Source organism: Dendrobium catenatum, unplaced genomic scaffold (assembly GCF_001605985.2).
Source record: "Dendrobium catenatum unplaced genomic scaffold, ASM160598v2 fragScaff_scaffold_80, whole genome shotgun sequence".
In the NCBI taxonomy this organism is placed as follows: domain Eukaryota; kingdom Viridiplantae; phylum Streptophyta; class Magnoliopsida; order Asparagales; family Orchidaceae; genus Dendrobium; species Dendrobium catenatum.
Genome location: NW_021318542.1, coordinates 703,719 through 728,722, shown reverse-complemented (window position 1 = coordinate 728,722; position 25,004 = coordinate 703,719). Strand labels below are relative to the sequence as shown.

General features: G+C 35.0%; 2 protein-coding genes and 1 pseudogene across 4 annotated transcripts in view; 1 reads left to right on the top strand and 2 right to left on the bottom strand.

Moving 5' to 3' along the window:
• LOC110104445 overlaps positions 1-21,228 on the bottom strand; it is a 33,287-nt gene extending 12,059 nt beyond the window's left edge. For 2 of the 3 annotated variants that reach the window (XR_002304050.2, XM_028696273.1), the window contains exons 1-6: positions 20,892-21,222; positions 20,255-20,605; positions 20,036-20,135; positions 19,638-19,758; positions 18,791-19,528; positions 8,610-10,452 (exon numbers count right to left, since the gene is read on the bottom strand). Coding sequence is in view for 2 of the 3 variants with exons in the window: in XM_028696273.1 (XP_028552106.1) it covers positions 8,610-10,452; positions 18,791-19,528; positions 19,638-19,758; positions 20,036-20,135; positions 20,255-20,453 (3,001 nt within the window). In the remaining variant the exon portion in view is untranslated. Of the gene's footprint in view, positions 1-8,609; positions 10,453-18,790; positions 19,529-19,637; positions 19,759-20,035; positions 20,136-20,254; positions 20,606-20,891 lie in introns of all 3 variants that reach the window. The other variant, XM_028696267.1, reaches the window with a different exon arrangement.
• LOC110104447 (pre-mRNA splicing factor SR-like 1) lies at positions 3,864-4,638 on the top strand. Its single transcript, XM_028696198.1, is given in 1 exon segment — positions 3,864-4,638. A coding segment is annotated over 1 exon segment (549 nt). The 5' UTR covers positions 3,864-4,089.
• LOC110104448 lies at positions 4,826-5,716 on the bottom strand (annotated as a pseudogene).
• Positions 21,229-25,004: the final 3,776 nt, after the last annotated feature.

The window sequence follows — 25,004 nt, the reverse complement described above, 5'->3', positions numbered from 1 at the left end:
TATGCTAAAAGGGGGGCAACTGTCATGATTTCTAATGATATTTTATGTAGGTGCTTGCTCAGCCCCCCTAATAAAATGAGGGCTAATATCATTAATTATAACTGCTACAGGTGCTCCTGAAATTATTTAATCCTCAATGATTAAGAGCATGGCCAAGAATCTGGCTGTGAATGTGCATTTTTATTTCATTATATATAAACTGCTTGAGATGATTTTTATTAGGATAACCATGCAGGAGAGTCTTCTTCCATTTGGAAGATCGAGCTAGATGGCTTTAAATATCCAAAGAGAAAAGGCAATACCCCCTACTAGGAGGAATTGTCTTTTCGTTTGGACATTCAAGTCACGACGAATCCAATGAGTCCAAGGAGGTGAGATCCAATGAGTCCAAAGAGAAGAGATCCAAGGAGTCCAAGGAAAAGTGATCCAAAGAAGACTGAAGACTTGAAAATCAATATCCCACTCAAAGTCATTTGCGTCTGTCATAGGTATAAAAATCGGAATTATTGGCAGAGGTGCCCGACCACTTTATTTTCTGCATACCCTGAGTTGTAATAAGGGCAATTTATCTGCTTTTCCTAGGTTTCTTTCTTGCATGCCGATTTTATTTTCGCCTGGAATTCGTTAGGCTCTTCTAATGATCAAAAAAATATTTTCTACTCGTAACTAAGCTATAAAATTTAAGATTTAAATAACATAGAAACTTAACGAACATAAGGAACTACCGGAATTGTCCGAGGTCATGCATATTAATGCATCTCTCTCCCTCCTTGCTTTGAGACACTTCCCCGCCTGTGGGTAGAGTCCGGATAAGCTGACCTATGAGGATGAAGTGCCGGACCTGGGGAAGTCTAGTCTCCTTCTAAAAATTATTTTATATTAACCTTGTTTTTAAAATCTTATGCATACCTGATTTGGAATCTTTAACCAGCATGCATTGCATTAGTAACCAACTAATTAAAATTTAATTGCATTAGTTAGGGGCATTCACCCCACATAAGTCCAGGACCAATTAGAAAACCCTATAGATGTCGGTCTTATTTCCAAAGAACTGATCCACCCACACAACTTTCATAACTGACTGGATAGCATGGTTTTAAAGCGATTAGGTGGTTAGCTGGCTCCCCAATCCAGACCGGAGTAAGTCCAGGTTTTGCACTGCATTAGTTAGGACACAGCTGTTAGTGTTGTGTAGAACAATAAGCCCAACCTAGATTTAGGACTCGAGACTACTACATTCGGTCTCGTAGTATGTCTTAAATAGTAGGTATGTCCCTTCCCTTCAGGGATTATAAATCCTACTTATCTGCGTCACAGGATGATGCCACCTCCATCATTCTCTCACGCATGTGATTGAGTGCTTGATCTTCTTTTCCCCAGTTTCATGTTAGTACCCTAGAGCCTCCGGATGTTGGTATGAACCATGCATGTTGATTCAGCCCCTTGGGACCTTTCCTCCCTTTTGACTAGGACTTCTTAGTCTATAACCTTGTGTCAATCCCATTTTGAGAAGGATAATGTATGATCCTTAATCGAGAGTTTTCTCGGGCTCCGGCTCGAGATGTAATTAACCATGGGGGCTTGCGCCCGTGCGAAACTTAACCCACATCTACTAAACCCCACTCGAGCTATTGTATCGGGTGGGGGAAACCCGTAACTGTGATCAGGTCGTGTATGTTACTACTCATCGGGGTGCACTGGTGAGAGCCGCTGTCCGCAATGGTTAGTCATATGCACGATCCAATCTGTCCCTTCTGATTGGCCCGTTTGTGCGGTCATCTTTCGGAGGTCCAACGGCAACCGTGTTATTCTTAACATGTGAATCAGGCACATGTTTTTGTGGATGAAGAGTGAACTCTTTATTATTTTGAATCAAAGTATATGTATTTTTCTCTCCATTGTGAATAGTTTTGTGATCATATTGTCAAGGTCGTCCTAACAAAATATGGCAAACTTCAAGAGGCACAACATCACAAACAACTAGATCTTTGAAAGAACCCCCAATTGATAAATTGACAGTATATTGCTTAGTGATTGGAACCTCACCCCCTTCCTTGAACCAAGAGATTTTATAGGATTTGGCAAGTGATTTTGACTTAAGTTTAAGCTTGTCAACCAGTTTTTGAAAAACAAAATTTCCAGAACTCCCACTATCTATCATAAGAGTGCAGATTTTTCCTTCGATTGTGCAAGTTGTTTTGAATATGTTTCTTCTTAGCCACCTATCTCCTTTATCAATTTTTGTTATTAAGGCTTGTCGAATTACCAAAAACTCTTCACCCTCATCTCCTACAACACCAACCTTCTCTAATTCAATGTTATTTTCAGAACCAGATTCATTTACTTCTTCTTCTTCCTCCAAGTTTTCATCGTTTTCAATGAGACTATTTCTTGGTGGATTGTTTTTCCTACAAGTGGCAGAGAGATGACCATAAAGCCCGCATTTATAACATGATCCAATTAATCTAGGTTGATCACTAGGTTTAGCACCCATAATTCCCTTTCTTTTATCTGCATTTTGATTTTCAAAAGTTTTAACTTTCACACCAGATGTTCCCCCAGAAGCTTGAGATTGAGTTTTAACCCCGCTAGTTGGTCATCATTTATATGTTTCCATTACTTTAGTGTGACCCCTTTCCCTTTGATGTTGCTTTTCCAATTTTAGTGTCATACGATAAGTCTCATCAGTTTTAATGATATGATGCAAGTTAAGTTTATATTAGATTGACCACTTTAAGCCATTAATATATCTTGAAACTGTTTTCTCTTCAGATTCATCTAAATCGTTTCTGGATTGAAGTTTATAAAACATTTCGATGTATTCTTCAACAGACTGATTTCCTTGTCGCAAATTATTAAATTCTTGAAATATTGTTCGAGTATGATCAGTTGGCAAAAATTTCTCTTTCATTTTTTTTTCCATTCTTTCCCAGTTTTGGACTTTTTCTTTTTCTCACCTAAGTCTATTATTTTGAAAGTTTTCCACCAAGTTAAGGCATGACCAGAAAGTTTTAGACTAGCAAAGCGAACTTTCCTATTTTCAGGTATTTCTTTCCACTCAAAAAACTGATCCATTTTTTCTATCCATTCAAGGAATTGATCGGGTTGAAATTTTCCCTCAAAGTTAGGAACATCAATTTTAATTCCATGATCCCAATTTCTTTGTTGCCTGTTTTGATTTCTAGGAACCTCCTATTCACTTTCAGAATTTTGTGCATTAGGATTAGCATTATTAACATTCAAATTTTCAATTGCTTCAGCCATAGTGTTGATTTGTTATTGCAAATGATTCAATTGTTGCATTAAATTTTGCCAATCCCCCGGATTATTAGTCATCTTAGAATTTTAGAAAAGAGACACCAAATAAAGACAAGAAACCAACAAAATACCAACTAAGGATAAGAACTTGCTTTGATACAAAACTTGATGCATACAAAAATTTGGGAAGGGCCCCAAATTTTTGCAAGCAAAGACATTACTTTCCTAGATAATAAAAATTACAAAGATTGCTCCAAAATAGACAAATTACGACAAAAACAAACTTTAATATTATAAAGACGCTTACAATTTTGACTTACAAAATTTTAAAAATGGAAAATCACAAAAAGATTGATTCAGTCAAAGAAGAAAACAAGCCAGAAGATCTTGAAGTTCCTCTTCCGATGGACAGGTGGATTCCAACGGAAGGAAGTTCAACAGATCCGCTTCAAAACGAATTGTATAAACTTCAAAATCTAATGTTCTTACGTGATGAGAAATTCGAGCAAATGAAGAAATATCTTCAAGACCAATTCGAGAAAGAAAAAGAAGAAATCCTGAAGAAATTCGATGCAAAGATTCAAGAGCTTGATGCCCTTCCACCGTCTCCTCGGATCAAATCAAAAGACAACTCATCGGGAGATGAGTTTTTCAAGTAGGGAGTATCTGATGCATGCAAAGGGGAGGGTCGAAAAAAGATGAGAATTTGTTTTGACCCTTGGGCTTCTGGTGTTCTCGGCTTGCAGGTTGATACCAATCCTACAGCATTTATATTGTTATATCGTGCACCAATTTGGCAGATTGTTGTTTTCTTGGCATTATCTTGTAGCAATGGAGATTCAAACTTCTGGAAAACCCATTGATACTTTACTAGAGAAGGTTCTTTGCATGAACATTCTTTCTTCTGATTACTTCAAAGAACTGTATAGGTTAAAGATACACCATGAGGTAATCGATGAGATCTACAACCAAGTTGAACATGTGTAGCCATGGATGACTGGAAATTGTAGGGGTCCATCGACAGCATTTTGTCTCTTATACAAGTTCTTCACTATGAAGCTCACTGTCAAGCAAATGCATGGGCTATTGAAGCATCCTGATTCTCCATATATAAGAGCTATTGGTTTTCTATATTTGCGATATGTTGCCAATCCAAAGACATTATGGGGATGGTGTGATCCTTACATAAAAGATGAAGAGGAATTTTTTCCTAGGTCCAATGGTCGAATGACAACTATGGGGGTGTATGTACGTGATCTTCTTCTTGGACAGTATTATTTTGACACACTTTTCCCTCGGGTACCAGTTCTTGTTCTACGGCTGATCACTGGCAATATGGAGAAACCAAGGTCTACCAAGCCCAAGCACAACCTACCATGATCATTGGATGCTTTCCCATTATTGGATAGCTAAAAAAAATATAAAACTAAATTAAAAACTAATGTTCAATGCTTGATAATTAAAATACAAAAATCATGATTGCATCAATTCCCCCTTGGTGGGAAATTCTCATCTCCGGATGATAATGCTTTAGTAACTTTCTGAAAAAAGATCAGGATGACGTCGCTTTAGTTCATTAGCATCCATCCAAGTGCAGCGGTCAGAGGATGGGATTTCCATGAGTCTTTCCACTGTTTTCTGTGCAGTTTTCCTGTAGAATTCCTAATGTGTTTTGGTTTCTATTTGGTGACTTATGGCCTTCTATTTCCCTATTTCTCCATATTGTCAGTGATCAGCCATAGAACAGGAACTAGTACCCGAGAGAAAACTGTGTCAAAATAATACTGTCCAAGAAGAAGAACACGTACATACACCCCCATAGTTGTCATTCAACCATTGGACCCAGGAGAAAATTCCTCTTCATCTTTTATGTAAGGATCACACCATCCCCATAATGTCTTTGGATCGGCAACATATCACAAATATAGAAAACCAATAGCTCTTATATATGGAGAATCATGATGCTTCAATAGCCCATGCATTTGCTTGACAGTGAGCTTCATAGTAAAGAACTTGTATAAGAGACAAAATGCTGTCGACGGACCCCTACAATTTCCAGTCATCCATGGCTCCACATGGTCTTGTAGATCTCATCGATTACCTCATGGTATGTCTTTAACCTATACAGTTCTTTGAAGTAATCAGAAGAAAGAATGTTCATGCAAAGCATCTTCTCTAGTAAAGTATCAATGGGTTTTCCAAAAGTTTGAATCTCCATTACTACAAGATAATGCCAAGAAAATAACAATCTGCCAAATTGGTGCACGAGATAACAATATAAATGTTGTAGGATTGGTGTCAACCTGCAAGTCGAGAACACCAGAAGCCCAAGGGTCAAAACAAATTCTCATCTTGTTTCGACCCCCCCTGCATGCATCAATTAATCACTTAATTCTTATAGTAATCATGATGAGGACATCGACAGACGCTACCGACATGTTTATCGACGGAGGAATCGCAGATCTACGGGCACGATTCAACGCCTCTACTTTTGATTCAGATTTCATGATGTGTTATTAGTTATTTGTTGTTTTCCATTTTTACCCCTTTGGGGAGTTGTTTTGTTATTGTAGCCCAGAGGGCAACTTCGTACTTTTTTTCTTTTCATGAGTGGAGACCTATGATGCACCGACACTTCTCCTCAAAGAGGCGTGCAGTGTCCGACACCATGTCTGACACGACACTCGCCCGAAACTCCTCCAACACGTGTCGGACACGTCGAAAACGTGTCCGATTAATAAATATTAAATACAAATTGGACACGCGTGTCCGACACGCATATCATAAATATTTTATGATTTTTTGTTAAATATAATTTCTTGTATTTGGCAGGATTTAAAATAAATTTCTTATTTCCTATCCACAGCACCAAATCAACATCCGCACTTAATACTCAATCATCGAATATTCTCATTTTTATTTCTTTTTGGCAGTGAATGTATTTTCATCTCCTCTCTCGGTGACTGATAAACGACATCGATGCTTGACTCTCGACATCCTAATACTAATCATTTTAAGCACAATTCTAGTTAAATGACTTATTATTTTCAAATTATTTTTAAAATTATACTTATTTAATTTTATACACTATTTTTTAAATATAAAAACTATAATAACGTGTCCAACCCGTGTCCATGTCCTATATTTTCTATACTGATGTGTCCTGTGTCCGTGTCATGTCCTATCCGTGTCGCCGTGTCCGTGTCTGTGCATCATAGGTGGAGACCTATATATAGTGGTCTCATATGTTGTAATGGGTTAATGGATATTTGAATGAAATTTTGTTGTTATTATCTTCTTCTTCTTATTATTCTTGTCGTGCACTAGAGAGGAGAACGAGAGCCCGAGGTGAGGGCAGAAGCAATATCTGCCAGTCATTGGAAGAGTCTGTGACTCGTGGTCTATTCCCTTCATCCCGCTCTCCTTTCCTTCCCTAACCCGCCGGCCATAGCTCTTCCCATAGCCGCCGACCACAAATCCTCTCCCTTATCCCTCACATCATTTCACCCACTAGCTTCCTCCACTTCAACTCCAAGCTCCACCAAGACCCCCAACCCGACGGCAAAGCCCCCTCCTCCTCCTTTGGCCGTCGGCCACCACCTTGCCCCAAACCATGATGATGATATCAATCATCATAATGGCTCCTTGATTGAGGTCTAGCATTAAATAAAAGAGTTATCAATTTTTAAAATTCAAAACTTTCCATATTTGCAAAATTCCAAATAAGAAAAGATTTCGAATTTAAATCCAATTCAAATTTCATTTAGAGTGGAGCTATTAATTTCCCTCCTTTTTGACCTCAACTTATTTGGAAAGCATTTAGTCTCCCCCCCCCTAACCCCTCTCCCTCCTTCTCAATGCCGCCGGCCACCTTAATGGGCTCCCCATTAATTCCACTTTAATCCCCCCCTCTCTCATTAATTTGATTTTCAAATTTCAAATTAATTTCCCCCCAAACCCCTCAAATCCTAAAATTAATTTCAGGATTAGCATTAAACCCCTCCTCCCTCTCTCTTGAACCCACCGGCCACCCTTTAATGGGCTCCCATTAATTGCCCATTACACCCCTTAGCCTCATTTGAAATTTGACCTCATTTCAATTTGGATTTCCCTCCTAATCCACTTAAAACCTGAAATTAAAGATCTATTGCTCTTGGCCTAAACCTAATTGCTCCCTCTTGGAAATCCTGCCGCCCCTCTCTTCTCCCTCTTCCTTCCTCTCAAACCACAAGTGCTCTCCCTCACCCCTTCATATCTCCTCTCTCCTTATTGGTGTTCTTTCAACGCCGGCAAGAATGCATGGCGGATCCCGAGATTGACAGCGGATTGGTGTTCGACATCTACGGCGACATCCACATCACCCGTCACCGTTCTTCGACGTCGGATTTGGCTCCGACGACACTGTGGAAGACTATCTGAATTGCATCCTTCCTACTCTCGTGGACGTCGTAAACGATCAATTCCAAGACTACGATTGGATCATCGTCAGCCACCCACCACCCTCATCTCCACCGGCTACCGCTCCACCAACGAAGGTCTTCGGGTCGTCTTCCTAGTGGTAATAACTTTCTTCGTATGGTTCATCTTTCTCCGCTAAAGCCTACAAGTAGTTGAGTGAGAAGGCCCTTGAGGTGAACCTCTCGTTGTTAAGCGTTGGATTATGTTATGTGTACTTAGCATTTACTCTTGCCTTGAACTTTGAAGGAATTGTTTGGTTAATTTCTATTGCACTTCTTTGGCCTAAGCAAGTTGATTACTACATATTCATAATCTTCTTTTATGTGCTAGTGGTAAATTTTCATGAGCAAAGCTTTATTCAATTGTCTTTTTTAATTCTAAAGGTAACTCCTAGTAGTTTCACATCAAATCAATAACTAACTATGATTAATTACTTCTATAATTAAGATAATTATTTGAAGTTGATATAATTAAAATATTAATTAAACTTTACTTTAAATAATTAAATATTTTTTGGATTGCTATTAATGTTTTATGTTCTTATTTCTACAGTTCGTTGATTACCAAGCATGTTTGTGCAGGAATGTGCATGTTTGGGTGTATCTGCGTATCATTCCAAGCGCACATTTGGGCAAGCATGAGATGTAAATGTGCTTTCCTGAAAACATAAGCAATTTAGTTGTGTATCCGTGCATAGATGAGGGCAGGTTAGCAGGTAATTATGAGTTGGCCCTTCGGTGGAGGATAGCTAGGAAACTACTCTATTTTGGCATAAAAATGGCTTAGTGATCCGCATTGAAAAAAGAATACTGATAGTATGAAACCAAAAAAAATCTAAGAAATAAAAATTAGTTAATTGGTTACCAAAGATTTAGTGACAGATCGAATATTACCATTTTCAAGGACTGCGGCGACAGATTCTGAGGAACAAAGGGATGTATCATTTTCTGATATTTGGGGCACAGTTAACTCATTTAAGTGTTCTGGAGAAGGTGTCTTATGGAAGGGCATACAGTCAGTTTGCCCATCCTCAAGCTCAACGCAACCATCATGTGATTCAATAGTCCCAATAGAACAGCTATTGGTAGCTTCATCCAAGAAAACATTTGCAGAAGTATGGTTCAACGTAATGTGATCTTCATCCATTTCAGATAAAACGCTAATATCACTTGTTTTTTCTATGATTTGTGCATTGATTCCATTGTTTTGAGGGTCTTTATCAGTATTTATTGATAAAGTACATTCTTCTGCACACATAATATCTGCAACTGAAGAGTAAGGTATATCATAACTTCCTTGATGGTTCAAATTTTGTGATTCGGGGGAGCTTACTGTCCTGCAATTATCAGCAAGCACAGATCTGTAATCCTCAGAAATTTTTGGCCTTGACGAAGGTGAATTTGATTGATCCAAAGAGCTAGTATAATCTTCAGTAACCAGTGTCATTTCTCTAGATGAATCATAACCTAAACATTCAGTGGAACTGCTAATTTTTTCATCAAATTTATTTCTCAAGTGCCTAGATTCACAGCAATTAGTTGAAGCATCATAATCTGAGCTCATGGTTTGAGCATAGCTTTCAATGTCCCTTTCTATACCAAGTGCATCACTTTTCCTGCTCAACTGGTACTGAACATAAGTCTCTGTCTGCCTCAACAATCCCAGATCAATGGATGAAGTAGTGGAACAATTATCTAGTCCAAAGCTTCTTCTCAAGGCATTGACATTATTTCTTGAATAAGAAGGCTCAGAACAAAGAATATTTGTAGCAGAGAGAGCCTTCCCTTGCAAAATGGGCCACTTAGCACTGGCAGATCCCTGTTGTAGAAGCACCGAGATACCAGCACTTTCCGGAACACCAACTTTTAAACTGGGAATAACATCAGGATTTGATGACTGACAAGTGCTACCTCTGCAGTCTTGGGTAACATTTATATTTTTCTTGATGTTCAGATGCTGATCAGAAGTCTGCGACTCGTTCTGATCCAACAACTGCAAAGACAAGATGTTTTGAATGAAATCAGCCCCCCGCTCGATATTAATCTCATGTTGACCGAGCTTGACTTTTCCGTTATCATCTTTATGGAGGTCAGGTACTCCAGTATTGAGCTTTCCTTTGCTTAATGCCTCCAACATAGTGTCCATCTGAGAAGGAACTTCATTTACACTGAAAGGCAAATATGTCAAAGCTCTTTCTGCAGTGCAAAACCTAGTTTCACCACATTCTTCGCATAATTTTTTGTTTCCAATTGTATCCTCAATATTGAACTCTTTGCCACAATTAGAACAAACTGCCGTAATTGGATAGCCATCAATATCACACTGATTGTCAGCACATTGTGCTAGCTCAGAAGCAATATTACTACTTGTCAAGGGATTCTGAATATATTTTGAATTAAATTTCTTTCTCAAGTTTTCAGAAAGGTTCTCATCACGGCTCCGCTGCGGTCCAGAGAATGCCTCATCATTTGTAACTCTGATAATCTCGTCTATTTTATCGAACAAAAATACATCCTCATAGGAGTCAAAGTCTTCAACCCTTTCCCATCCAGGGGGTAGAACATGTTCATGCTCGCTACCTCCCGCATCCAGTGCAACACTAACAACACCTTGTTCTGAGCTTGTATTACTACTAGTTGTGAGAGAAGAGTTCCTGGAAAAAATGGGCCGGAAAGTGGTTGCAGGGACACTCGATAAAAGTGGCCTGAACATACTCTGAGGTGTTTTGCGCTGGTCCTGGATGAATCAAGAAAAAATAAAACGGACCTTTAGAGGAAAAATCATCATGAACATAAAAGGAAAATTTGAACATACTACTGATTTCTTGACTGAAAGGGAAACAAACTTAACAAAAGAAATAAAAAGTCCAAAATTTTCTACATATGAGTAGAATAAACAGATTACCATCCAAAGTTGGCTGCACATTGCAGTACAGAAAAGCAATTTTTGTTCATTCTACATTAGTTATCATTTCATTTATAAAAAAATGTTGAATTGTGGGTTCCCTCTTCTTTTCTAACCTCAAATCATTATCATTCAACTGCATGTTGAGATTTGAAGAATTATGAGAGGAATTAAAATGGTTTGAATAACAGATATTAAGTTGAGCCTAAAAATACAAATTAACATGTCAAATATTTTGGAATCAATATTCAAAAACAAATAGGATCTTCAAAATTATGAAAATACAGAAGAATCAAAGTTATTAGTTGGACAGTAAAGTTATAGGAGAAGGTACTAGAAAATAAGCTTAAAAAAAGAAAGCCTGTGTCAGAGAATCAATTTATTTTAGTGCTAACACGATATGCTATGAAACCAGTTTTGTAATAGGTCAATAAACATAAACTTACAAAGTATGTAAATATACTTCGTATAGTTTTTAATGATCTTGAAAGGAGCATGCATAATTAACTACCATACCATTTGATTTTGTGGATGCTATAAAGAAAATATGTGTTCATTATATACTGAAATTACTACCGATAGAGCACTTACTAATAAAACAAGTAATATAGGTGTGTCAGAAATGTGCCTCCAAAGTTAGACATTAGCTAGTTTGCAGGCAGAGGGCTAGTGTCATATCAAATTTCAAAAAAATGTTTAGGGGTACTCAGTGGTACTACACAACCGATAAGAGCTCATGAAAATGATATGACCATCAATTATTCAAAGTTTCAACTTGACTTGAAGAAGCATGTATAAGACACACAGAGATTATTTATTCGTGTAAGTTTAATTGAAGGATTTTATTTTGATTGGTGGGTTTGTTAGTATGAGAGATTACTAGAGCTTAGATGAGATGGGGGCCCAGGGCATATATCTATTGAAATTTTGAGTTTGATTTAGTGGGTATATCAGCTTTGTGCCAACTCAAAGTAATTGGGTTCAAGCTTTCATCCATTATAAGATCAAGATTAATTGGGATGAGAAATCTATTGAGAGGCCTAAAAATTGATTTTCTGGCTACATATTTTACAAAAGGAAAATTGGCTACTCAAAAAGATAAATTCTCGAATGCCATCATTACAAACAACCAGGAAGAAAACTACTACTTCAAAGTTAGACATGGAAGTGCCAAATTATAAGACATCAGAAAAAATCATGCAATAAAAATTCGAGTGTTCTAATTACATAAGTCACTAAAAAACATGGACAAATAAGTCACGTCCTATCATATGATTGTGTTTACAGTGTTGAACCTAAGTTGCAAATTATTATCAATCAGCAAATTCACTCAAGACAAAAATTCTATTGTTAATTCCAATTTTAATCTTTTTGGGTTTAAATACTTGAACTAAATTTGTTCATGACTCTACCTTCTAAAGAATGATCCTTTAAATAAGATACGGGTGAAATGAGTTGTGCATCCACCAAAATTCCCACTTCAAATTTTAATTACACTTCAAATAATAAAAATAATGTCTAGCTCCAAGGCTATATCACCTAGGATGTTCAAACTTTACTTAATCTTGAAGAAGTGATTCTTAAAATTTCAAAGAACTTTTAGGGTGAAATTTATAATCTAGCTAAACATATTGGTAATTCTTATCACAGTCAAACCTACAAACCTTCCAAACATTATAGTTTAGTCCATAGTGATCATAGGGACTATCTAGAGTAAAAATAACTCTACACCTAGATGGTTTATTTCCTTAACTGACGACGTACATGCCAAACTTGGGTTTTCTTAATTAAATAAGTCAGAAGCATAATTAAACATTTTAGTAAACACAATGATTCACGCTCAATTTCAATCCAAAATCAAAACTTGAAAACTGATAATGTCAAATAATACATTGATCTTAAAAAACTCTCTTATATTAAGGGATTATCTACCAAAGCTCCTGTGTTGACATCCCTCAATTAAGGCTGCTAAAAGGCAAGTTAAAAAATATTAGAGAATATTTTCTCCAAATATTCCTTAATATCGTCAAGGAGAAGAACAGTTGTTCTAATAGTTACATATCGCATTAATAGAATGCACTAAAAAATACTTAAATTTCAAAGTCATGGTCAAACCCTTCAAACTATTCATTTCCCAATACAAAAATCATTTATGTTCCCCAAAAATAGTTAGATGTTCAGTTTGTATTCACATGCATTCTCAATACCAAAGCAAATTAAATCATTAATCTATAAAGAGAATTTTTAATCGATATTCCCGAATTAAAAAAAAGGTATAAATGTTGTTCCCATATTACTAAAACAATTTACAATTCCATCAGTGTGGTCTTCCTTAAACACTAGCCTTACTACTCCAAACCTGAAATTCAGAGGGAAATAATAAGAAATATAGGGTTGGAACTTATTTAGTCATCCACCATACTTTTTCATCAAACCGATGGAGAATGAACATTTCTCATGGGGAGCAATCAGCATATCCCAATTACAACCAATAACTTGAACCTAGTTTAAAGACCAATGAAGTACAAATAGTTGAGAATAAATCCATTGATAATAATATTGAACTCCATTGTCGTGTTGCCTTAAGGATAGGGATGAGGTCATGGGCCAAACAGCTAAGTTTTTATTCCGTAACATATGAAGGGCTTTCACCTGAATTGTATGCTACATGTATCTTGTAAAATATAATTTCCAAATAATGTTCATGAAGCTCCTAAAATCTTGAATAGAAGAAAGTTGTAATAGAAGAAATCCATATTTTAGAATGGAATTTAAAGTCGGAAGTTTCTAAACTTCCACCAAGAAAAAAATTAGTTGAATGCAAATGAATCTTTACAATCATATATAAAGCAGATGGTAGCACAGAAAAATCTAAAGTCTGATTTATTGCAAAAGAGTACGCCAAATCATATGATATTGACTATCAAGTGATTTTCTTTCCCATTACCAAACGCAACAAAATTCAAGGTTTGCACTCTCTGATGGAAAATTTGGACTAGTAATTACATCAAGTAGAAACTAAGAATTTTTTCCTTAATGGGACCTTAAAAAGGAAGTATACATGGAGATCCCAGTCGGAATAAAAAAAATCTAGAAAAACACCAATAAGGCATGTAGACTTATAAAAATTCTATATGGCCTCAAACAATCCCACCATGGTAGATTGGTTGATTCGTCAAATCTATAGAAAGTGCAAGTACATTTAGTGCTAAGCTAATCACATCCACTTTATCAAGCACTCACCTAAAGGGGAAAAAAAGCATTTCTGATAATTTATGCAAAAATATTATATTGACAAGTAACTTCAAAGAACATATAATAAATACTTTTCTAGCTAGAAATTTAGAGATAAACAAACAGGAAAATCTAAAATATTTTCATGGCATGAAAGTTGCACGATCAAAATAAGGTATTGATTTTACCAAAGAAATTATATTTTTGATCTACTTCAAGAAACAATAATGCTTGCATGTAAGCCTGCAGAAACTCCACTGGACTTAACAAAGAAAATTGGGATCACTGCTATTAACAAGTTTGTTGACAAAGGAAGGTATCAAACCCTTGTGGGAAAACTCGTCTAATGTAGTGTTGTAGGCCAATACATGAACAACCCAATTAAAAACCAAATGAAAACATTTACCTGCATTTTAAGGTGCCTCAAGATGACATCAAGAAAAGGCATGCTATGTAAAAAGCCATGCAATGAGGAAACCAAAATTTTTATAAATGTTGGTTGTGCTGGAGATGCATATTATTGTACTTAGATATGAGGAAACTTAGTTACATCAAGACAAAAAAACAAATCTATGGTCTAAAGAAGTAATGTTGAAACAGAATGCATGGTAGTGACACTTAGTGTTTATGAAAGAATATGGTTAAAAATATTGTTAGAAAAACAAAACTATCAAATAAAATCTAAAATTAAACTATGACAACATACTGCCATAAGTATTGCAAAAAATTAAGATGAACTAACAATTCATCTCAAAAAAATGGAAAATGGATTATCCCAACTAAATAAGTTACAACAAACTCTCAAATTGTAGATATCCTCACCAAGGCTTTACTCAGAAAGAGTTTTGATAAACTACTCAATAAGTTCGGCATATCAATATATACAATCTAAATTGAGAGGCAGTAATCATGAATTCGAGGCCAATACCTTTCCATCTTTAGTAATCCATCAATCAATGGACAACATCTTTCAATCTATTACAATCCAACAATATGTGAAAAAGGGTATTCCATTTCTATTGTATAACTAATTATGAATTCCAAAACTAAAGACTGGCTTTTATATTTGTTTCTTTCCAAGGTATTATTCCTCCATCTATTTATGTAAAGCTTCTTATTCATTTTTTTCATACAAAAAACAACGGAATACAATTCAAAAACAAAATCACTTACTCTTACCCTCTTCCCTTCGCATTTAAAATTTCAAGAAAATATAATAAAAACTTTTTAATTATAATTTTTTATTTCTCATCATAAACTTCAATAGTTTTTTCTAATTGTTCATGACAATTTCCATGGTGACCAATAATTTTCAGGTATTAATTCCTTCACTGGTCGAGGAATCAACCAAACGCCTAAGAGGGAAATACAATTTTATATATGTCTTTTACTCTATTGCCTGCAATATCTCCTACTTTCTACAAAGATCATTATCATCATTAGCCTTATCCCAACAAAATAAGGTATCCATTATAAATTCACATTCTCCATTTATTAATGTTGAGTGTTGTATCAAAGTGTTAAAAATATTAGTTTATTTTGCATCTTCATCATGCTCACCATTAATCATATCTCAACTAATTGGGATCATCTAATTTGAAAGAAAATGAATGCTTGAAATTTAGTTGATGTAGGACTCAAATAATTGTTATTTAAAATGATCCAAATATAATAGAATCAAGAATCAACACAATATGTAACATTTCTCTCTCTTATTATGGTTTCTAGGTGACTGAAAAATGATAAGTTTGTAGTGACCTAAGGATATCATATCATGATTCTTTTATGGCTAGAGTAAATTTGGATTAACCAAGAGCATAATATTTTGATAACCATGAATCAAAAGTGTATGCTAAAAAAAAAAAGCTTAAAGTAAATCTTTTTATTATCTTTTCTCATCAAAACAAAAGTCTTAGAAAATATATAAGGATTCAGCACTATTTTTTCATATTTCCCTTAGGTGCTTATAATAATAGTTATAAAATAACGACGACGACGACAACAACAACAATATCAAGTCTTTATCCCACTGCATGGGGTCAGCTAAATGAATCTTTTTTCTCCATTGTCACTTCTAATATTTTCTAACCAAGTTTTTTTAGGTCTACCTCTGCCTTGCTTAGCATTGGCTGGACCTAATACATCTACTCTCCTAATCGGGTAATCGGAAAGTCGACGATTTATATGACCAAACAATCTAAGGCAACTCTCTCTAATCTATCTACCACTAAAGCTACTCCAACCTTTTCACGTATATACTCATTTCGAATTCTATCTCTAAGCATAAAATGACTCATCCACCTGAGCATCCTCATCTCCACAACACAACTTAATTTTATGCTTCTCTTTTAATGGCCAACATTCTGCGTCATAAAACATTGCAAGTCTCAACGCCATCTTATAAAATTTTCCATTATGTTTGAGGGGTAATTTCTATCACACATAGGCCCAATGCAATCAACCACTTCAACCATCCAATCATGACATGAATAGTTATTAAATAACAGAAAAAAGAATGTCCAACTTTTACTAGCTTGACAAAAATAAAGATTATAGGTTTATGCTTAAAATTAATCATAGAACAGCCATATAGTATGCTAAACATTCCAATTTTGAGAGCTACAAGTACCAATCATAAATATTGAAGGACATGATTTTTTGGCCCCCCCATCCCTCCTCTCCCTAGAACTGTCGAAGGTTCGAAAAAAGTGCATAATAAAGTTCTTAAATTATTAGATATTATTAGTAAAGATAATTAAAACTTGAGAAACCAAAACAGCTAAACTTAAAAGCAAACCAGCTGCACAAGCTGGCATCAAATTGACATTTTAGTATGGGCATAAAAGATAGCATAAGCCTTTAAAAAACATACAATTGCGCACTTTAACTTATACCTTTCTTTAAGTTCCATGTCTATTCTAAGAAAAACGCCATCCCAAAAGAAAAGAAATAAAATTGAACCAAATTTTATTCCCATTTTGTTTCATGCCTATTCGAAGACAAACGCCACCCCAAAAGACATAAAAAATAGAATGCACCCCAATGTTATTCCAATTTTGTTAAGCAACACTTGCTTGTATAAATCTGATTCATGTCATTACCATATAACTTCCAAAGAGCACCCACATCATCTTATAATTTCATTTTTGGTCAGAAGAAATTCTTGTAAATCAACTGGCTTATAAAATCTCCAAGAAGACACATGCGTATTCATTTTGCATGTTAGAAGCTCCATTTAAGTAGACTCGGGAGAATCAGTACATAAACAAGTATCCAGCTAGAGTCCTTAAAGAAAAATGAATGCTATGTGATGGGACGTGTTAAAAGAAAATGTAAGAAAGAGATCCTAATCTATAATTAAAATCACCATAAAAATCAGAAATAATAAGAAATACTGCCATTTCTTAGGACAAGATGGTAATTTGTGGAACATGAGGGTAAAGAAAAATGTCCTCCCTTCAACTACGTCATTTTACTTTGTATCACAGAACATTGGTTCATACAACATGGATAGAGGTTTATATAAAATGGTGATTCATACCTTCAGAAGCTCTTAATTGTAGGACAATGAATAAAAACGTCTCCCCCATTTACATAGGAAATAACTTATTGGGTAAAGTACTGTAAAAAACATCCAACTTTATTCTACTCTCAGAAAATGACAAAAAATATTTATGTTTTCTCTTTGACAACATTTTGATCATTTTTCATTAAAAATTCTAAAATAAGTTAAATTTCATGCATGCAATGAAATAATAAAACTATCAGTTGAACCATAGCTTGTAATTCGCATGGCATTTTCTATCTGAAGCATAATGATGTTTTTAGCTGAATGGCTATTTTACCTTCAGATGTTTCATAGAAAGTTAACATGACACGTTCTATTATTGCATATTTGATATTTCTATGAGAAACGATCAAATTGTCATCAAAATAAAAAAAATATATGATTGTTTGCATTTTTTAAATGTCAGCGGTCAAACTGTAAAGTGTGATAAAGTAGGATAATTGTTAGAGTATGTTACGGTTTTTACCCTAAATTCTTTATTACAACAACCAGCATAAAGGCTAATAAATTACTGTTAACGTGATCAGGACAGCTAAAAAATTAGAATTTGAGCTTTTAAATTTGAAGTTCCTTTCAGAAAGTAAGAACCTACTAATTCTATTCACCAAACTGACACTAACTAATTTTCGATAAATCTAAATCTCAAATTATGCTTGTGGATACGCAATGGGCAAAGGTTTATCAAGTTTGAATGCTTGACTTTGAAATTACCTCTGTTGATGTTTCCAAAAAAAGGATTTCCATTATTCTTCCAGTAGGCAGGCAACAATTGGTGCAACATGCAGACTAGATGTATTAAGAAACAAACTATTTTCATAAGTAGACCTTCAAGCACCATAAGACTTTCAGTTTTTAACAAAATTGCAAATGAAGAACAGCCCGTGAGTTAATATTACAAGCATATCACTGAAAGTAATTACAACATTCCAATTATAAGCAATTGTCAGTAAAAATAGTATAAGCATTATAAAACGGAATGCTGAAGGCAAACATCTCGTGACTGTTTGCTATAACAACATATATAAGCAACATCAGTACAATTTTTCAAATGGAATGATTTCACTCTTCTTAGTGATAAATGAACAATACCACATAAACAATACTAAACGGAATATCCTAAACGTGAAAGATAGGTAGTCCTCATAGGTTTGTATTAAAAAATTAATTGTCCAGTCAATCACATTCAATAATGGCATCCAATTTATGACATATTGCCCCTTAAGGGTTAAGGATAATAAAAACCTTCGTTGAAGAGGTTTAAATACTAGAAACTAAATCAGCAGGAAACTGCAGATGATTTTGTAAAACTTCATTTACAGGTATTGTTAGCCCATGACAATCAAATTTCATAAAAGAAAAGGATCATACCATCAATCTAGGAGCTGAATCGAAAGACCTTTTGGGAACCGTTCTAGATGGCTTTCTAGAGAATGGCATGGCTTTGTTGTTTGTCAAAAATCCATCTTTTCTAGGAGGGACACTTCTAGAAATTCCAACTGTTATAGACTGCAGAGATTCCTCATCATCATCACCAGAATATGACATAGAGCCCTTACTACAGGAACTAAAGTGGTCTCGTTCTTGATTGTATGATGAACTGATACTTCTTGAACTAGTTGGAGACATCATTTTCCCTGCGAGCTTCATTGATAATTCCCTCCCATTTCTAGATGCGGGAGAAGAACCTCTCACATGTGAAACTGGTCTATCTGATAATGAAGTTCGCAGATTTGGAGGTGCCTCTGAGTTAAAACCAGGGAGGATCATTTGCCACCCCTGTGATTTTGGTGAAGCAGAACTCCCACGACTTGCCTTAACTGGAGATGGTCTTCTTCCTCCATAGTTTGATGCCTGAAAGCTAGAACTGGTGCTTGCCCTTTGCAATGTAGGAGTTGAAGACCTGGGAATAGGTGTGGATGATGGTTTATTTGGAGGAGTACAGGACCTTCTAGTAGGAGTTGTAGACCGAATGACAGGAGGAGGACTAGATTGTGGAGCTGAAGATGATCTCCCTTTCATTTGTGTGGAAGCACCAATAGATCGAGGAGATGGGCTTAATCTCTGTGGACTATAGCTAGTTCGAGTTGTCTGGTAATTCTTATCAGTCTGCAATTACAAAAAAACTAATGAGAACGCCCCGCTTAAGGAAATACGGTACATGTTTCCCGTTTACTTAAAGATTAAAGAGATAAATGGAACTAAGATACCAACTTACCAATGATCTTGAGATTGGAATAGGTTGGCTTCTCTGTCTGCCTCCAGGTGCTGGATTAACAGGTTGAGGATCATCATCATCCAATGTTGGAAAAAGAGGTGTTTCAGGAGGGGTTAATAGCCTGTTGTGAATATGGAAAATACATTGCCATCAAATAATGTTGAAAGCATTAAATGATTTGACTACCATCCCAAATAGAGTGACAAAAAAATTGAGGAAAAAGGGAAACAATACTAAAGTTTTAAGGGAAAACTTTGTGCCACTATTTATGCTAAACCCCAGGGCTTAAGTTAAACTCGGCCAACTATTAAGATTTAAAAGTTATGGTATAACTAGTTCCCCTTAGCAACCATATTTAATGTGAATAGTAAAAATCATGCCACATGAGAACAACTTACCAATCATAGTCATTTTTTTCATCTTCCACATTCAGCAAATCACTGCTTTTTCCTCTTGACGGGTTGTTAATGCCAAAATCTGAGAAGTCCTTCAACTTTGCTGATGAGAAGTGATAATAAACAAAAGGAAAGCATTTAAGAAATTGGCACTGTTAAGAATAAACCAAATAAGCGTTGCAATCAGCAACTCAAAGAAAAAAAAGTCAAATAGGACATTACAAAGAGAGTCCTCAAAATCATCAGTTGTATGAAGAAGGAAGTTATCTCTCTCTTGGTTTTGCACTTCATTGAATAGCACAAGGTCATCATCCTTTGCTTTAAGAGTCAACCCACTCTCAAAACTTTGGCCCCTCTTGTGACTATTTTCTGTCATGCGCTCCCTACCAGGTGAGAACCTTAGCGCTGGTAAAGGAGGCATATTTTACCACAACCTTCTTCCTTCTACATAGATCCAAGCCTTATCATATCTGCATACACCACTTTAGTGCTGGAAATAAACTAAAAATACCAATGGCCAAATTACTGCTCTCAAACTAACTGCACAGGACAAATTCCCCTTTGCTCCTCATCCTGAAGAGCAACATAAACAATTTTACAGTTACATGGTGATAGGAAAAACAAGAAAACAAATAGTGAATGCACATCAAACAAATTCTTAGATAAAATGCGACAATCCAAGGAAACCCGGTGAATGAGAAATTTAAGCAAAAACGTAAGAAAATAACATATTTTTCATGAAAATTCCATGCCAACACAAAATGCGACCCGTTGAATTCATACCAGAACAGACATTAAGCACATTCAATTCCAATTACCAATTCCCTACACAAAAAGCACCAAGAAGACTGCTTCTCACCTTCCCCGCACTTCGCTCCCTCCGATCTCGAAGGATTCAGCTAGGGTTTCACCATTCCTCGCCGAATTGCAGTTAACCCGCTGCTTCCAATTGATTGAAGCACTCACCAAGGCCAATTCAAAATGTTTGAATTTTACCGCAGTTAGGAATCTAATCCAGCAGCTACATTACCAACCGTGCAATCCTTACATTCCAGCGAATCCCAAAATAGTTGGTAAAGAAGGAACCAAGCAACAGAATGACACAGATCAAGATGAACGGAGATTGAAGGACCAGACAGATGCAGAGCAAGCCAACTAACCTCGTTAGGGTTTCTCTTTCTTCCTTTCTCTTTCTTCCTTTCTCTTTCTTTAATGGAGGTTCCCTCTGTAGCAAGCTTTCTCTCTCTCTCTCTGATACCGTGAAGGTGAAAATTTCCCTATTTTCCTCAACACTTTAATCTACTGCAGTCTTATTTTGCTATAAATATATAATGACCATTATGCACTATTGTAGTTGCTTAACTGCTCGCACTATTTGCGCAAACTCTGAATTCAAATTGGCCCGTTTAAAAATGCTTCGGATTTAAATTAAATGTTTTTATTTATATATTAAATAGGTAATCTTCTTATTTATTTTTTATATAAAAAAAATCTATTTAATATGTTTTTATTTATAGATATAATTTTCTTAAATTTTATCAATTATTCTAAATATATAGTTAATAAATTCTAAATAAATTGACAAAGCGTGTTAGATTCGGGTCATTTAGATTGCTAGCTGATTTAGTTCGGATTAATTTTTCTGACCAATTTATTAAACAGATCGGATTCATGCGCAGATCACCTTAAGCCCGGAGGGCAATTGCCCTCCTGATAAAATAAAAAAATTCATTATTATATGATTCTTTAGATAATTTGTCCTCTGCATGTATTTTTTAGTCTTTATTATAAAGATTTTTAAGCAATTGTCTTCCTCCCCTAAAAATTTTAAAATATTATAGTCTTTAGACAAATTCTATAGTATATTTAAACACATTGTGTAGAGATATTTTTGTTAGGTCGAACCCCACCAGGGGTGCTGCCCACTTGAATCCTCGACATATCTGTGAAGCATACAACAATGAATAAATAAGGGTTGAGAGTCAGTGCCCTCAAAATAAATTTTGGTTGCAAGGATATTTATGAAAAAGAACTCTACATTTTTACTTATAAGTTTGTCCGAATTCAAAATTTGCTCAAATAGTGCGAGCAATTATGCAACTACAATAGTGCATAATGGTCATTATATAAAATGTCGAGGAAAATAGGGAAATTTTCACCTTCACGGTATCAGAGTGACAGAGAGATAAAACTTGCTACAGATTCTTATTGATCCCCCCGAAAATTAAGGCTGGATGTGCCTCTTATTGGGATTCAAATTAATTGGATACGGGTCGGACTCAAACCCCGCCTACTCTATATAATTTTCCTTATTTATTTGAGCAACATTTTTATTTTTATTTTTATTTTTCAATTTTTTATATTTAAATTTTCTATAAATGTTGACTTTGTAAATGGAGAAGCATTGATTCATGGAGGCTTCATAGTTTCTTATATAACATATTAGATGACAATGTGTCACGTTGATATGGAACAGAGCCTACCTCAGGTCCTCACGGTCTAAAGTGAAATGACTCTTTTGTTGTAAGGAAAAAAGCTTAATTACAGTTATGCCACCAATTAATCATTGACAATGAGAGAATGGCATCATAAATGAAAGTAGACTAAGGTTAACAATTTGTCTCACTATAAGTATTGAAAAATTATTGAATTTTACTATTGGAAGAATATTCTATTTTTAGAGTATATTCCAATATTTATTTGATTGAAATGGGATGGATTTAAGATCTAAAATTTAAAATGTATTTTTGAAATATGTAAAATAAATTTTAAAGTCTTTTTGAGATGATTATAATTTTTTTTATAAATGTGATTGTAAATTATTATGAATAAAATAAATTTGTAAAGTTGTTAATGATATTATAATTTTTTTTAGTTCATTATTAACTTTTTATAGCTACTGTACACAGCAAATTTGAGTCTCAAAAACTAAGTTTTAGAAAGCAGTAGCCAAATAAAATTATACTAGCAATTTGTAAAATACAGCAGCAAAAGCTACTTTGAACAAAGATTAGCCTTATTGTACGTCGATACATATTAGTAATAGAAGCAAGCTCAATCCAAAGGGTTTTTAGTTTTATTAAAATTCTTAACACAAAATATACCTATTAATTAAGATGAATGTTTAAATTATTTGTTTCAAATATGGAATCACTTACACAAGTCTCTTTGAGAGTGGCATGCTCTGTGAATATGGAGGAGATTTGGAGCAAATTTAGAGTACTCCATCAGACGGCCCATAGTAATTCCCTCGATCATGGAGTATTTATTTAGCATTTAAGTGTCTTCATGATATCACAATTATGTAATCCTAGGCTCGTTGAATTTGTCTTGTCGAGCCGCTTGATTTGGTTTTAAGAAAGCCATATTTGAATATAAATTGGTCATCCAATTAATGCTTTAGAGCTTCTAAATATGTTTTAAGCCTTTGATTTAAGCCCGTTTGGGCTCAGATTGGACCGATTTTGATGTCATTGGATTCATCTCACTAATTGGCTCTAATTGCCACTATTGACCCTTTGCCTCACAACCACCTTCACCTCTTTACCTCGTGACGGGCAAAGACAACCATCATTGGCCCATTGTCTGACAATCATTATCAGAACACCCTCCTATTACCACTGTCAACATATGCCCATGATTGCCTACATAAGAGGGTCGAATATTTACTAGAGATTGACGGTCTTTATGCTTTTGTGAGCCAGTTGCTCTCTCCTTTTACATGAAAGAACTGGAATCCACATATGAGAACCGAGCATTTATCAGAGATTGACGGTATTCAACTCTTGCATAAGAGGGCCGTGTCTTTTCCCCCACCCAAAGTGGGGTATTTATAGATCCATAAGGGGATAACTTTGGAAAAAAAATTCATGAACTTTTTTGGATTATTTTAGAACAAAATTAAAGTTCCCCTTTTTAAAATTAAATAAAAAAGAAAATATTAAATTAAAATAAATAGATGCATTTATAATTAATTATTTCCTTTCAATAAAATTTTATGAATTTTTTCTAAAAATGTTTTCCAAATTATTTCGGATTTTTTCTATATTTGAACAAAAATTTAAAAAAGAAATAATTAATTAAGTTTTAATTAAAAATTCTAAAAAAGGGGGAAGTCGTTGTAATTTGCGCCAAGCATGCGCAAGCGCTGGTCGGTCCCAAACTGATTCGGCTGCCTATGTGTGTCAGAGCCCGATTTTTCACCCGCACAGTTTGATTCAGATGTTTTTGGTGTCCCAATATTCATATTTTAATATTTCAGACTCAATTTTGACACTTTCAGAATTCAATGGAACTTGTATAGTTAGTTTTAAGCAATTACAAAAAATTCGGAGTAAAAATTTTTAATATATTATGCTCGGATCATCACGCAAACTTCATAGAATGCTAAAATTAAGATCAATGATATTGATATTAATTGGGGTTCGTTCCCCATTAGTTCAGCCTAATGATCAAAAAATACTTCAGTTATTTTGTCCAAATTTTACGTTGTTAATTACCACTTAATAATATAAACCCCACTGAAATTAACATTTTAAGTTGTTGGTTTCTTTTTTAATTATTTTTTAGAACTATTAATACCTTTTTTTTAATAACTCTTAATACTTTTTTTTGTTTAAACAAAAAACATAAACTTTATTAAAAATAATAAAGGAGTACAAGGATCATAATAACGAAGGAACAAAAAAAAATAAAAAAAGAAAAAAAAAAAAAAGAGTTACAATCCATCGAGCTCAGAAATTGGTCGAGGCTACGAACCACACCGTAGCCAGTCACAAACCATTCAATTTGGAGCAGAAACTAGAGAACACGAAGCAACCAACCCAACTGAGCAAGAAAGCAACATTAAAAGTTGCCATGAGCCTTGGCTACGGAGGAGTGAGCCCCAGCCACATCATTGCCCAGCAACTCAAACGGCTAGAATTAAAACCAAATCGAGGCTTCAGTGAAAAGGTAATAAGTAAAAGCCAAC